The sequence below is a fragment of the Dipodomys ordii genome, unplaced genomic scaffold, assembly GCF_000151885.1.
Source record: "Dipodomys ordii isolate 6190 unplaced genomic scaffold, Dord_2.0 Scaffold54, whole genome shotgun sequence".
NCBI lineage: Eukaryota > Metazoa > Chordata > Mammalia > Rodentia > Heteromyidae > Dipodomys > Dipodomys ordii.
In genome coordinates this window covers 5889990-5904825 of record NW_012267270.1, presented here as the reverse complement: position 1 = coordinate 5904825, position 14836 = coordinate 5889990, and the positions used below count along the sequence as shown (strand labels likewise).

Genomic DNA, 14836 nt, shown 5'->3' with positions numbered 1-14836 from the left:
CCCGCAGGATGGGATCCTAGAACAAAGTTGTTCAGGGTGATGGCACCGAGGTTAGGTGGCACCACAGGGTAGCCAGGGTAAGAAGGTCCCTGAAGGCCATGCCAGCTGGCCCAGGGCCCCAGAGAGGCGTCTGCTGTGTGCCTGCAGGCCCAGGGGCAGTGGCTTGAAGAGGCGGGACACGGGTCTGCCCCGCCCACCTCACACTCAGTGGCAATGCCTCTTGCTGATGATGGAGTGGCTCCCCCCATTCTGAATCCTGCTGTCAACTGCTACGACGCCAACCAAGTGTTTCACCCCTCGAAACACAGCGGGGGCTCACCCCTGCCATCTCAGCTACTCTGGAGACTGAAATCTGAGAATCGAAATTCAAAGCCAACCCAGGGCAGACAAATCCCCATCCTCCAATCTAACAAACCAGCAAAAAGACAAGATGAAGGCGTGGCTCAAGTGGTAGAGCACAAGCCTCGAACCAAAAGGCTAAGGGAGAGGGTGAAGCCCTGAGTTCAAGCCCCAGTTGGGGAAGGGAGAGAAGGGCTGGACTAGAGAATTAGATCGTGTGTGGTCCCATTTCACAGACAAAAAGATCTGAGGCATGAGGCGGCCACCCCTCAGATGGCTGGACAGCTGGACCCAGTGCGACGGGAGCTGCTGGGCTCTCGAGGGGCCTCCTGGGAGGGAGGGGCTCCCGCAGGCCTCCCGCAGGCCTCCCGTCCTTGTCCTTGGCCCCCAGAAGTAGCTGCTAGCTGGTGGGTGAGAAACTGTGAGGCTCTTTATCTACTGGTACAAAGGTTCCCCCAGAGCCATCTCGGAGGAGAGGCACGGACTCCAGGGCATGGCCAAGTGCCCACCACTGCTCCCCGGGGGAGGGGGTCCTGAACACTGCTTCCACCTGACTGTCCTGCCCTGAGACAAGTCTCTAGACTCAGGAAGACCAGGAGAGCAAGGCCCCTGCTGGAGAGCGGGTAGGGCGCTGCAGTGGGAGGAGCAGGAGGATCTGCGGAGCCACGGGGCCAATGCTGGGCCACTTGGGCAGCCAGGTTCCCCAGGATTTGCCAGCCTAGGGATTGGTAGAGAGGTAAGAGCCCCTGACAGGTGAGCAAGGACAAGCCAATGTAGCTTCTAAAATGATGCATCTGCAGGAGCCTGTGCCTACCCCTCCCCTCCCCACGCCACGGAGCGGCTGACGCCCTCGTGCAGGTGGAAGATGAGAGGACCAGACAGAGCCGGGCGCTTTCCTTACTCACAGCTGCAGGAAGTGCTTGTGATGGGCTCTGTGATGAGTAAGCAGCAGGAGCGGGTGCCCTGGCTCACACCTGTAATCCTCTGTAACACTGTAATACTCCGCAGGCTGAGATCTGAGGTTTGAAGCCAGCCCATGGTCGGAAAGTCTGAAGACTTCTCTCCCACTAAAACTACCAAAAAAAACAGAAGTGGTGCTGTGGCTCAAGTGGTAGAGCACCAGCCTTGAGCTTCAAGCTCAGGGACAGCGCCCAGGCCCTGAGTTCAAGCTCCAGATGGGTGCGCGCACACGCGCGTGCGCGCACACACACACACACACACACACACACGAAAGAAAGAGGGAGCGGAAAAGAGAAGGATAGGAAAAGAAGGATGGCAGGTTTCATGACAGCCAAAGGCAACAGCCACGTCCCCCAGCCCAGGCAGGGTGAGCCTGGCGCACAGGTGTTGCGTGACACGCTGGGAGTGACTTGCAATGGCTTCTCAGATGTGGGACGCCCTCACTCTGTTCCTGCTAAACCCTAGCACCGGGAATACCAGGAGAGCCTGCTGGCTCCCTCTGAGTGGCTCCCAGAGGCCTCCAGGCTGGCAGGGCGGGGCTGCCGGTCCTGGAGGGGGTCAGGCCACCTCTGCTCACGTATTAGTCAAGGGATAGGGAGGGCTACACCTGCCTGGCAGAGAAGACCCAGCTGGGCCTCAAATGGACTTGGGGCCTGGACTGCAGCCCTTCCCCACCCTCTCTCCCACAAACTCCAAGGGCTCTGGTGAGCTGGGAGGACCTCTGGCCCTAGTATTCAAAAGGGGGGGGACAGTACCATCCCCAGTAGACAGCAGAGTCCTCGCAGCAGGTGGATTCTGCCCCTGGCATGGACCCTTGATGGTCCCCTCTTCCCCTTCCTTCCCTCTCTTTTGCCCCTGGTACTCCAGCTACACTGCCTTCTAGCCAGCACACTTTTCCACCCCAGGACCTTTGCATATACATCTCCCACTTCCATGCAGGGAAGCGTCTGCTCAGGGGTGGACAAGTGAGAAAGTTCTGGGCTCTAGAGGGGGTCCCTCAAGTAGAATCAGGGCTCGGGGAAGGTGGAAGCGTGGAGGGAAGGCAGGACTTGGCTGTGTGGGGAGGAAAGGAGGAGGCAACATGGTGGCGGAGGCCTGTCTGTAGGAAGGGTTGTGGAGGAGGAGGGCTGCACAGCTCAGTGCCCCGCCCCCACACCAGGACCCCAGTGTCTGGCAGACCGGGCTCTCTTCCTCAGCTGCCCAGAGCTGTTCCCACAGGCCCCTCTGCAGGCCTGCCTAAGGGCCCCCCCCCCCGCCGCCATCAGCCCCAGGCCCCTGCAGGGAGAGTGCATGTGGGCCCCTCTCTCCGCCCCCATGGCAGGGGTGGGCACAAGGGCTAAGAGCAAACAGCAAGCACCCCACGTCTGCTCCAGGCCTTGGTCTGAAGCTCTCTGGGTGCGGCCTGCAGAGGACCCTGGCAGCCGCCGTGTCCCAGGCTAGGGAAGACAGCAGGCAGGGGAGTCCGGCTGGGTGGCTGTCAGCTATGGCTCAGCCCCTGCTGACTCCACTTGGCCAGTGGAGCGGGAACACAGCGGCGGGGCAGCGTGCCATAGCTTCCCCAAGAGGTGGGAGGGGCTGGCATGGGCACTGGCTGCGGAGGCCAATGGGAAGCAGTAGGATGGGCATGTGCAAAGGCCCAGGGGAGGCAGAGGGGATAGGAGAGAGTGTGCCCGGTGCCAGAGTTCCAGGGTCCAAGAAGAGACCTAAGCTAGCCGGCACCGGTGGCTCACGCCTGTAATCTTAGCTACTCAGGTGACTGAGATCTGAGGATCGCAGTTCAAAGCCAGCCAGAGCAGGAAGTTTATGAGACTCTTATCTCCAATGAACCACCAGAAAACCGGAAGTGGTGCTGTGGCTCAAGTGGTAGAGCATTTGCCTTGAGCTGAAGAGCTCAGAAACAGCTCAGGCGCAGAATAAAGAGGGGGGGGGGAGACCTAAGCTATGTACCTCATCTTGTTCCCTCCCCTTCTTGCACCTGGTGGCCCCTAATGAGGACCTGGCTTGCCGGCCAGGGCTAGCTCTGTGCGGCCCAGGCTGGGGCCAGTGCTTCCCCATAGCCGGGGAAGGACGGCATCGCAGCGCCACAGGGCGGACCAGGGAATCTGCGGCTTTTCAAACACAATGCATCAGGGATGCTGGTTGCATTTAGGAAGGGGGTGCCACACAAAGCCCAACACCCAGCTATTCATTCTGATGTGCCAACAACTGTTACATCCGTGAGAAAGCTGCCCTCTGAGAGGGCAAGCACGCGGCTCAACAGCACACAGCCTGGAGGTGGTAGAGACAGGACTTGAACCAGAATTCTCTGTTCTGAAAGGGTGGCAGGAGCCAGTGACAGACAGCCAAGAAGGATGCCCCAGGCCCCTGTCTGCTAAGCCACGCCCCCACCCCAGCCCAGGGGGCGGGCCAAGGAGCCCGCTGTCAGTCACAGCGCTGGCAGGTCGTAACTCACGGGGGCTGAAGTCTGTGGAATCCACACAGCGGTGACAAGGGATCGCGTAAAAAATGGGCGATTTACCAGGTTTAATTTGATGGCTACGTGAACTATCAAACATACAACAAGGGAATAGAAGGGCCGCCAGGCACCCGCACATTTGAAGGGCTTGTCCAGCCTGCTGCTTCCTCCCTCCCTGGCTGGCTTGGAACCACAGGGCTCAGCCCAGGCTGGCCTTGGGGAAGGGAGTGGTGGGGGAGACTCAGGCAAGATGGATGGACCAACAGACCGGGGAGTGGAAAGGCCTTGGGTCTCTGCCTCCTGAGGCTTCTCCGTTATCCATCAAGCATCTGTGAGAGGTGCAATTTAGACTCCATTATGATAGCGGGCATCGGGAGGCCAGGGACCGTGGCCGAGCGCTGAGCGGGCTCAGGAACAGATGCCCATGCCAGACAACGCCAAGGCTGGCCTTGCTTTGGCTTGAACGAAGTCTGCTCCCTCCTCAGGGTGCTGCCCCTGAACAGCCAAGGGCAGAAGCCACCTGTGACGGCACTCAGCCGCTGCTAGGCCAGGCGGCTTCCTGTCCTCGTGTCCTAGGAGCCAGGCAGAGGGGCCCTGTGCTCAGATGGACCCAGAGACCGAGGTGAGGGGGCTTTGAGCAGGCCTGAGCCTTCCCCGCCCCGCCACCCCACTGGCAGGTGCCCACCACTCAGGGCAGAAGGGGGATGTAAGGTCAGAAACCCGGCCAAGCCCGGCGCCAGTGGCTCACGCCTGTAATCCTAGCTATTCAGGAGGCTGAGCTCTGAGGATCTCAGTTCAAAGCCAGCCCGGGCAGGAAAATCCTTGAAACTGTCATCTCCAATAAACCACCAGAAAAGCAGAAGTGGTGCCGTGGCTCAAGTGGTAGAGCGCTCACCTTGAGCTGAAGAGCTGAGGGACAGCGCCCAGGCCCAGAGTTCAAGCCCCACGCCTGAAACCCAGGCCAGCTGTGACTGTGGAGGCCCCCACACAATCAGAGCCTCGGGCTATGCAGCCGTAAAAGGGGAGCAAGGACCTGAGTTTATGTGATGGCCAATCACATAAGGGGGGAGGCACCAGGGAATCAGCAGCACCCTTCCTCTTCAAGCTTGTCTTCACTCATACTCTAGCCCCCATTTAACCCCTCCCCATCCCAAGATGAGGTGAGGCGTTAGGTAAGGCTGGGGCCGCGCCAATGTCCCTGCCACCACCCCCTGTGCTGATACCACACCAGAGCACCAGGAGGCTCTCAGCCCAGCCCCAAGGTCAGAGGTCATGGGTTCCCCCTAATAGGGCTCTCCTAGTAGGGAGACACCCAACTGTTTTTATCTCTTGAGGAAGTTGACATCTGCAAGCTTCGGTGTTCCCCTGTGCCCAACTGGGATTAAGGAGGACACCAACTCCCGTCTGCTGGGAGGAGTAAATGGAAAAACTCAGAAAACCCTAGGCAACATCTTCATTACAGTGGCCCACGGGAACGGCATCTCCAGGGGATGGTGCAAAGCAGATGCTCAAAAAAAAAAAATAAAATGTGTTGGGTGGGCAGATATGTGATGGATAAACAGAGGCATGGATGGTGGAAGGAAGGGTGGGTGATAAATGGAAGGTCAGTGGAAGATGGGTGGGTGGACAAGGCATGGGTGATGGATGATGAGTGGATGGATGGGAGATGACGGATGGATGATGGGTAGAAGATGAGTGGGTGCCTCGATGGATAAATGAACAGATGATGGACAGGTGGGGGAGGACGAATGGAAGGATGGAAGGATGGATGAGTGGAGGATGAGTGGAAGGAGCAGCATGTGGCTGGATGGTTTGATGGACAAACTGATGAATGAATGAATGGACAGCACAGAGACAGCTCTATTTGGGGCATCTGGAAGACCTAGAAGAGGAGGGAACATTTGAACTGGGTCCTGAAGGGTGAGGAGGAGTTTGCTGGATGGAGAAGGGAGGAGGACTGGCATGGGGAGATGTGGACACAGTCCTGAGGGCACACGAGAGGTCCCCGCCGGGTCACTGAGCGGAAGCTGCAGGGCCGCCCTCCCCGGCCAGGGCCTCAGACGAGCTGAGAGGCCGTCGGTCCCACACCAGAACTCTTGGTGACCCCGAGGTTCACAGCAGACCTTGGCCCTCATGTAAAAACGCCTTGCCTACTGAGATTGAACGATAATTTCTCTTTAATTGATTTTTTTAAACCACGGTGAACAGTAAAATAATAAGAGAAAAATGTACGCTGCAATTTTTCCATTTGTGAAAACAAATTACACCTTGCAGACAATTTCCCTGGGAGCAGAGACAACACCTCCCTCGGCTGTGTGTCTCATTTCCCTGAAACGCAAGGACGCTGAGAGATAGAGACATCCGCATCTCTTTCTTTTCAGAAAGAGCTGAATGTTACCTGGTTCGGGAGGGGCGAGGTGTGGAATAGTTTGCACACCGCAGTGAGGTAGAGGCGGCCCTGGCTCCCTCCCACACCTCCTTCCCTGTCTACAAGATGCAGGAGTGACCCCTGCCTGAGGTAGGAGGTGGTGCTGGGGGGGAGCCACACCGTGCTGCACAGGGCCTCAGGGCCCTAGCCACGCCCCCTAGGTCCTCACTGCCACTAGAAACAAGCCTTTCCTTCAAGCCCTGGGTCCACGCCAGAAAGCGAAGCTTCCTCCCCCATTCCAGTGAGAAATACTGCCCAGCGCCTTCCGCATAAGCTGGGAAGACTGAAGAGGGCAGAATCCCGGGGCAAGCCACCTAAACTGACGCCAGATCAACGAAGTGAGCTTCCCCCACCCAGCTGGTCAGCAGCCCCCTCTTTGTGTTCTTTGCTCCTGATGAGATTTGCACACTAGCTCCAAGGAGCAACCCTAGCTGTCACCTGAACTGTGACTTAATAAGCTTGGTGTGAATGGGGCTGCACTGGGCTGGACACTGGCTCCTGATCTCTAAAGAGATCAGGAAGATCTCAGTTCAAGGGCAGCCTAGGCAAATAAATAAATAAAAAATAGTGAAGGCCCCATCCCAGCAAACAAGCTGAGCATGGCCATTTGGTGAGGGCCTGGTGAATCTCAGCTGTGCAGAAGGAATCGTTAGGAAGGCTGCAGTCTGAAGCTGCCCCAAGCGAAAAGCCATGAGACCTTCTCTGAAAATTTTTTAAAAAGTGTGTGGCACTGATAGCTCACGCCTGTAATCCTAGCTACTCAGGAGGCTATGATCTGAGGATTATGGTTGAAAGCCAGCCCGGGCAGGAAAGACCTTGAGACTCTTATCTCTAATTAACCACCAAAAAAAAAAAACAGAAGTAGAGCTCTGGCTCAAGTGGTAGAGCACTAGCCTTGAACAAAAAGGCTCAGGAAAGCTGGGCACTGGTGGCTCACGCCTGTAATCCTAGCTACTCAGGAGGCTATGATCTGAGGATCACAGTTCAAAGCCAACCCAAACAGGAAAGTCCTTGAGACTCTTATCTCCAGTAAACGACTCGGAAAAAGGCAGAAGTGGTGCTGAGGCTCAAGTGGTAGAACACTAGCCTTGAGCCAAAGAAGCTCAAGGACAGTGCCCAGGCCCTGAGTTCAAGCCCCAAAACTGGAACAATCACAGAATATGTAAAAGGGCAGAATATGGCTCAAGTGGTAGAGCACCTGCCTAGCCATACACAGCCCTAAGTTCAAACTCCAGTCATTTAACAAACTAGAACAAAGACCAGCTGTGCTCATGGCCTAGCAACTAGTTGTGGCAACCCCTTGGGCGGTGGCAGGGAGACCCGCGACGCTTACCCAGGTGCTGTCACTGAGGTGCCCTCACCCCACCTGTCTCATGCTCCCTGCAGGTGTCCAGACTCCAGGTCAGGGGAGTCAGGCTCCCCCTGCCATCCACCATGGTGGTGGCACACCCCACCGCCACCGCCACCGCCACGCCTGCCGCCACTGTCACGGCCACTGTTGTGATGACCACAGCCACCATGGATCTGCGGGACTGGCTGTTCCTCTGCTATGGGCTCATCGCCTTCCTGACGGAGGTCATCGACAGCACCACGTGCCCCTCGGTGTGCCGCTGCGACAACGGCTTCATCTACTGCAACGACCGGGGGCTCACGTCCATCCCCTCGGACATCCCCGACGACGCCACCACCCTCTACCTGCAGAACAACCAGATCAACAACGCAGGCATCCCCCAGGACCTGAAGACCAAGGTCAACGTGCAGGTCATCTATCTGTACGAGAATGACCTGGATGAGTTCCCGGTCAACCTGCCCAGATCGCTGCGGGAGCTGCACCTGCAGGACAACAACGTCCGCACCATTGCCCGCGACTCGCTGGCCCGCATCCCGCTGCTGGAGAAGCTGCACCTGGATGACAACTCCGTGTCCACCGTGAGCATCGAGGAGGACGCCTTCGCCGACAGCAAGCAGCTCAAGCTGCTCTTCCTCAGCCGGAACCACCTGAGCAGCATCCCCTCGGGGCTGCCCCGCACGCTGGAAGAGCTGCGGCTGGACGACAACCGCATCTCCACCATCCCGCTGCATGCCTTCAAGGGCCTCAACAGCCTGCGGCGCCTGGTGCTGGACGGCAACCTGTTGGCCAATCAGCGCATCGCTGACGACACCTTCAGCCGCCTGCAGAACCTCACCGAGCTCTCCCTGGTGCGCAACTCGCTGGCCGCCCCGCCTCTCAACCTGCCCAGCGCCCACCTGCAGAAGCTCTACCTGCAGGACAATGCCATCAGCCACATCCCCTACAACACACTGGCCAAGATGCGCGAGCTAGAGCGGCTGGACTTGTCCAACAACAACCTCACCACGCTGCCCCGTGGCCTGTTCGATGACCTGGGGAACCTGGCCCAGCTGCTGCTCCGGAACAACCCCTGGTTCTGCGGCTGCAACCTCATGTGGCTGCGGGACTGGGTGAAGGCACGGGCGGCCGTGGTCAACGTGCGTGGCCTCATGTGCCAGGGCCCGGAGAAGGTCCGGGGCATGGCCATCAAGGATATCACCAGCGAGATGGACGAGTGCTTCGAGAGCGGGAATCAGGGAGGCGCCGCCAACGCGGCTGCTAAGACCACAGCCAGCAACCACGCCTCGGCCACCACTCCCCAGGGCTCATTGTTCACTCTCAAGGCCAAGAGGCCCGGGCTGCGCCTCCCCGACTCCAACATCGACTACCCCATGGCCACGGGCGATGGCGCCAAGACTCTGGTCATCCAGGTGAAGCCCCTGACAGCAGACTCCATCCGCATCACGTGGAAGGCCACGCTTCCTGCCTCCTCCTTTCGCCTCAGCTGGCTACGCCTGGGTCACAGCCCCGCCGTAGGCTCCATCACAGAGACCCTTGTGCAGGGGGACAAGACAGAGTACCTGCTGACTGCCCTGGAGCCCAAGTCCACCTACATCATCTGCATGGTCACCATGGAGACGGGCAACACCTATGTGGCCGATGAGACCCCGGTATGTGCCAAGGCGGAGACGGCCGACAGCTACGGCCCCACAACCACACTCAACCAGGAGCAGAACACCGGGCCCATGGCGGGCCTGCCCCTGGCGGGCATCATCGGCGGGGCGGTGGCTCTCGTTTTCCTCTTCTTGGTGCTGGGGGCCATCTGCTGGTACATGCACCGAGCTGGCGAGCTGCTGACCCGGGAGAGGGCCTACAACCGGGGCAGCAGGAAAAAGGATGACTATATGGAGTCAGGAACAAAGAAGGACAACTCCATCCTGGAAATCCGCGGCCCCGGGCTCCAGATGTTGCCCATCAACCCGTACCGCGCCAAAGAGGAGTACGTGGTACACACCATCTTCCCGTCCAACGGCAGCAGCCTCTGCAAGGGCACGCATACCATCGGCTACGGCACCACCCGGGGCTACCGGGACGGCGGCATCCCCGACATAGACTATTCCTACACTTGATGCCAGCTGCCACCTGCCCCCACGCCCCAGCCCCAGCCGGCGGCCGACCTGGTGTGGGCCCCGTGGCTCTGTCCAGCCCAAGCCAACCTGAGAGAACGAGGAAGAGAAACTCCGCCATGACTTTCCCAGCAGGAAGCAAAGTTTGGAGAGGGTTGACGATTTTTTTTTTTTTTTGTAGACCACAACAGTGGAAAAAAAGAATTTTTTTTTTAAACAGATAGAAGGCAGGAGGGAGATTCGACATTGCTGGAGACCTAATTTATACTGAACCATGCCAGCTGGGGGTGGGGGAGGAGAAGGACTAAAAATAATATTGCAGGAAGGGTTGGGAATTTTTTTTTATTTTTATTTTTATTGCTGAACTGGAAAGATACTACCTGTACAACGTCTGTGTACACCTCACACTCTGTTCAGGGCCGTCACAAAAGAACCGCAGAGAGAAGCAGCCATCGTGCGGAGCCCCATGCAGTGATCCCACAGCCAGCTGCTCGCCGGTGAGGGTGAACGAGAGGACGTGATAGAAGGTTTACAGGCTCCTCACAAAGGAGCCAGGAAAAGAAAAGATCTTTTGCTACGGAGATATTGTCCTGACATCTCTTCCCAGGCCGTTTCCCTTACAGATTTGCAGAAATAGGGCGTCTTTCGCTGCATTCTTGGAACAATGATGTAGTCGATTAAAAAAATAATCACACTCCCCCCCCCCAAACTTCTGCTGAATGCTCTTCGGTTCCACTCCACAGAAGGCCCGATGGAAGCTGCAGCCTTGCCCACCCACCCACCAGGCGTGTCTCAGTGCAGATGGGTAGAGACCTACACCATCTTTACAGTACTTCTTGGGTCAGTTCTTACCATTTCCTGAGACAATAGAATTGCAAACATGTAATTTCTCCTAGAAATCACTGAGTAAGTAGACCATGTGTTTGGGGAGGGGTCGGGAGTGGAGGTGGAGGAAGGAGCCTCATCTGGGTGGGGGTATTGCTGTTCCTAGAGGCAGAGGCATGTGAGTGCCAGCAGGTGGCCTGCAGGGGGGGCGGGGACAAGGCTGTTTCTCTTCTATTCCGTTTCAGTTTGGCCACACCTAAGCCAAGGTCCTTTCAGAGACAGAGAAGGCTTTCCACTTTTGACAGCTCGTGTCCTCATCCCCTCCCCCAGCTCCTTAGATACAATCACCTTGATAGCGTTTATTATATGCTTCCTCCTGGAACAGGTAATTAGTGCAGGGATCTATCATTCTCTACACACACACACACACACACACACACACACACACATACACACGTATGTATGTGTCAATCAGCTGACTTAGACCTATTGGTTTCCATGGCTGCTCAAAGCCCAGAAAAAGAGAATTCTCACAAAAATCTGTGGCAGTCCCCCCACCCTGACACACACACACACACACACACACACACACACACACACACAAACCCCAATGTAAAAAAACGCAGCGGCACCCATACCTGGCACTCTGCTGTCCAGAGACCAGATGGCTTTGTTAAAATGCCAGTCTCCAAAAGGGTTCTGACCAGGCCCTGAAGAGAGCTGAGATTTTATTTCCTCCCCACTGGAATCAGCATCGCCCTCATTCATCGACCGACAGTGCGGTGTGGCGAGCCATGAGATTAAAACGATGTTGAAATGGCAGCGGATCTGGGGAGGAGGGCAGAGCGGGCGCAGGGCTCCGGTGTCTGCTGTGCCCTGCGCTCGGCAAGCGCGGTCACCATCTGTCAATGCGCCGCTTGTCCTGTGCCGGGGGCAGAAGCGTCATCAAAGAAGAGACATTGGTCTGAGGGCAGGAGGACGAGAAGGGGTCTGGCTCCTGGCAGTGGTGTTTTCAAAAGGCCCCTGCCACTTTTGACCAAAGCAAAGGCATGAAGAAGAGGCTGGGCAGTGGTCCCAAGGATGCCCACAACGTGCCCAGGCACCGCCCACTTGCTAGATGACAGAGCCAAAGGCTCCTCACTGAAGATCTGGGGTGGGAGCAAAATGGACCCAACAGCCGCTTCACAGAAGCTGAAGGAAGGGCAGGCTCTGACTGCAGCCCAAAGGGATGTCCAACCGAACAGGGACCCCCTCCCCCTTTCCCCTCTCCCCCCCAGCCCCAAGGAATAGCCCCAAGAAGTGTGGGCACAACCATTTATAAGCATTGCTGGCCTGAATTCCTCTCCCATGCAATGAGACCTAGAGGAGAAACGTTCCACAACCCTAATTTCATGTCTGAAAACATCCTATCATCACCGACACAGCCCATCTCTGCAGCTCAGGACGGAGGACAGGGCACCCCACCGCCAGCTCCGGGGCAAGACACTGTGTAAGGCATGCCCTCAGCCAGGGAGATGGAGGCCCAGAGCTTGCCACTTCTGAAATAAGAGCCCCTTCCTCGAGGACCCCACTCTGGCCTCTCTAATGTCTCATGACAGTTGGCCCCCGAGATTGGCACCAGTGGCTCATGCCTATGTAATCCTAGCTACTCAGGAAGCTGAGATCTGAGGATCGAAGTTTTAAACCAGCTGGGCAAGAAAGTTCATGAGTTGTTTTTTTTTTTTTTTGCCAGTCCTGGGGCTTGAACTTAGGGCCTGGGCTTCTTTTGCTCAAGGCTAACACTCTACCGCTTGAGCTACAGTGCCACTTCCAGCTTTTTCTGTGTATGTGGTACTGAGGAATCGAACCAGGGCTTCATGCATGTGAGGCAAGCACATTGCCAGCCCTCTTGAGATTTTTATCTCTGATCACCAAAAAAGCTGGAAGTGGGGCTATGGTTCAAGTGGTAGGGCAGCAGCCTTGAGCCAAGAAAGCTTAGGGACAACATGCAGACCCTGAGTTCAAGCCCCAGGACCGGCACACCAAGAAAGAAAAGAAAAAGAAAGAGAAAAGAAAAAGAAAGTTGGCCCCCAAGTCACTACCACCACCTCCTGCCTCTGCCAAGGGGTGCTGCTGGTCCCCCACGTTGACCAGACACCCTGGGCCCATGAGAACTCCACCAGCTGCCCAGGCAGACCATTCAGGCCTGGGTACCACATCCTCCTCTGCCCTGAGCTCAGCCCCTCTTTACCAGGCTGGAGAGGTCAGGCCTTTCCTCACTCTACCACTGGGGGATACTGACCACTCTGCTCAGCCAGTACCCCGGGGCCCCCCTCTCAGAGCTCTTTACATCTGCCCTGTCCCTTCATGTCTTGACAACTTCCTGTCTGGGAAGATGGCACAGCTCTCCTGCCCCAAGCCAGAAAAGGGGGCCTGAAGCCAGGTTCCCCCTCAACACACACACACACACAAACCCATCTCCTCCTGGTCCAAGCTGGCCTCCCAACACGTGATAGATGGTTCAGGGGGCTGCTCTCCCCCCCTCCACCCCTGCGTGGGACACAGGCCTGCAGCGACCCCACAGAGCCCATTAAAACCTCCATCTGTGTGGCCCACACTGGCGCAGCGAAGTCAGCTGCCAGCCTGACCCTCGCAGCTTCTAACCAGCCAGAACCACCTCGCTGGCCTGGGCGGTGATGAGGCTCTTTGGTGACATTTAAGGCAGGTTTAAAGTTTAAAAGGGGGGGAAAAAAAGCCCATGACACTTCTATGGTTAAGTGGTTTACCCTTCGTGGTAATTAGATGTAGCGATTGGAATCTCTTTTCTATTACATGGCAATTTTCCTTTAAATTTCCTGTTTCAGAAAAAAAAAAAAAAAGAGGAGGAGGAAAGGCTTGCAAGGCAAGGAGGGAAGCGAAGGCAGCAGCAGGGCCGCCTGTCATTTGCATTTTGCCAATGAGGCCTCTTGTTCGCTCAGCTCAGGCGTGGGGCCCAACGTATGGAATACTTAAGAGATTACTAAGAATAAAATCTATTAATTAGTCATACTCAATTCTGCAGACATGATATGCATCAAAAGCTCCTTTCTCTTCCCTGTTCTGCTTCCCCCTTCCCGAGGAAGCCTCCATCTTCCCAAACAGCTCCTCTGGCTGTGGCCTCGGTGATGACAGGGTACCGCGTGGGCCTTCCCACAGGGCAGGGATGCAGGTGTGAGGGCTGCAGCACGGTCACAGCCCCTTCCATGCTGGTAGGAGAGGTGACGTCATCAGGAAGATGGCAACAGCCAGGAGGGGTTCGACTTCCCTTCTGGAACCCAAAGCTCGGCTGCTTCTCCCGCTTCAGGATGCACGGTCTCTCAGCGATAGCCTGGCCCGGCAAGGGGAAGTGGAGGAAGCCAGGGAGTATGTTTGGCAAATCTAGAGACTCCATTCCCCCTTTTTATAAAGTGTGTGTGTCCTGGGGTGGGATCTAGCTTCAGCCCAGACACCTGTGCACTACCAAAGCCAAATGCAGCCCCTCCTGCCCTCTGATTCTGGAAGATTCTAGTTGGCTCAAAGCAAAGCCTGTGCAGCCTGCCCGGGCTTCCGTAAAGTGAGCACCCAGCACCCAGCACAGCCTCATTGCCAGAGCCTCCCGTGGCACCGTGAGGAAGGGGGGTGGCAAAAGTCAGAGGCACCTGCAGGACAGCTTCCCACCCCAAGTGGCAGCTCAAGTTCCAAAGTCAGCCCACTTCAGAAATCTGTTTCCTGCCCGAGGCTCCAGGGAAGAGGCCTGGGCTTCTGAGCCTCGAGCTTATGAAAAATACAACAAGGAAAATTGGATGCAGTAGATGGGGAGCGCGAGGGCTGCAAAGGCAAGAGGGGGGAGCTCTGGGGCGCGTGCAGAAAAAGGAGGTGCTCAGGCAGGCTCAGCAGCCTGGGCCCCCAAGGGAGGGCCAGACCTTGCTCCAGGGCCAGCCTGGGTCAGCTGCAGGCGTCCCGTGTGCCTTGTCACTGGTTGAAGTCAGCCGATGGGAGGCTGGATGCCAGCCAGGGTGAGCGCTAACAAGCAATTCACGGCCCTTCCACCACGCAGAGAGTGGAGGCATTTTTTTTTTCTTGAGGTTAGATAAAAAGGCTCAAAAATGCAAATCATTACCGTTTACAACCAAGCGAGTCGGCTAAATTGATTAGGAGAGATTAAACTCCTTGGAGGTAAAGAGAAGGGGGGTGGGGTTCACGGTTTCCCAACCTGTCCCAGAGGCCGTGCATAGAGCAGAAGTTTTCCAGGGCTGGCTGGGGTGGGGGGAGTACCTGCTCCTGCTCAACTCTGGGGGCAGTTGGGGTCTCTGAGGGCTGTCACCCAGGGCTGGGAAACTCGGGCTGAGCAGTGCCAGCCACAGCCTTGTGCCCAG

General features: G+C 56.9%; 2 protein-coding genes across 3 annotated transcripts in view; one reads left to right on the top strand and one right to left on the bottom strand.

The window, feature by feature from the left end:
- Macrod1 (MACRO domain containing 1) overlaps nucleotides 1–14836 on the bottom strand; it is a 139330-nt gene that overhangs the window by 92405 nt on the left and 32089 nt on the right. The gene's annotated exons all lie outside the window — the stretch shown is intronic.
- Nucleotides 7573–9832, top strand: Flrt1 (fibronectin leucine rich transmembrane protein 1). Its single transcript, XM_013020937.1, has one exon. The coding sequence runs from the start codon at nucleotides 7617–7619 to the stop codon at nucleotides 9639–9641; it is 2025 nt and encodes a 674-aa protein (XP_012876391.1). The 5' UTR covers nucleotides 7573–7616; the 3' UTR covers nucleotides 9642–9832.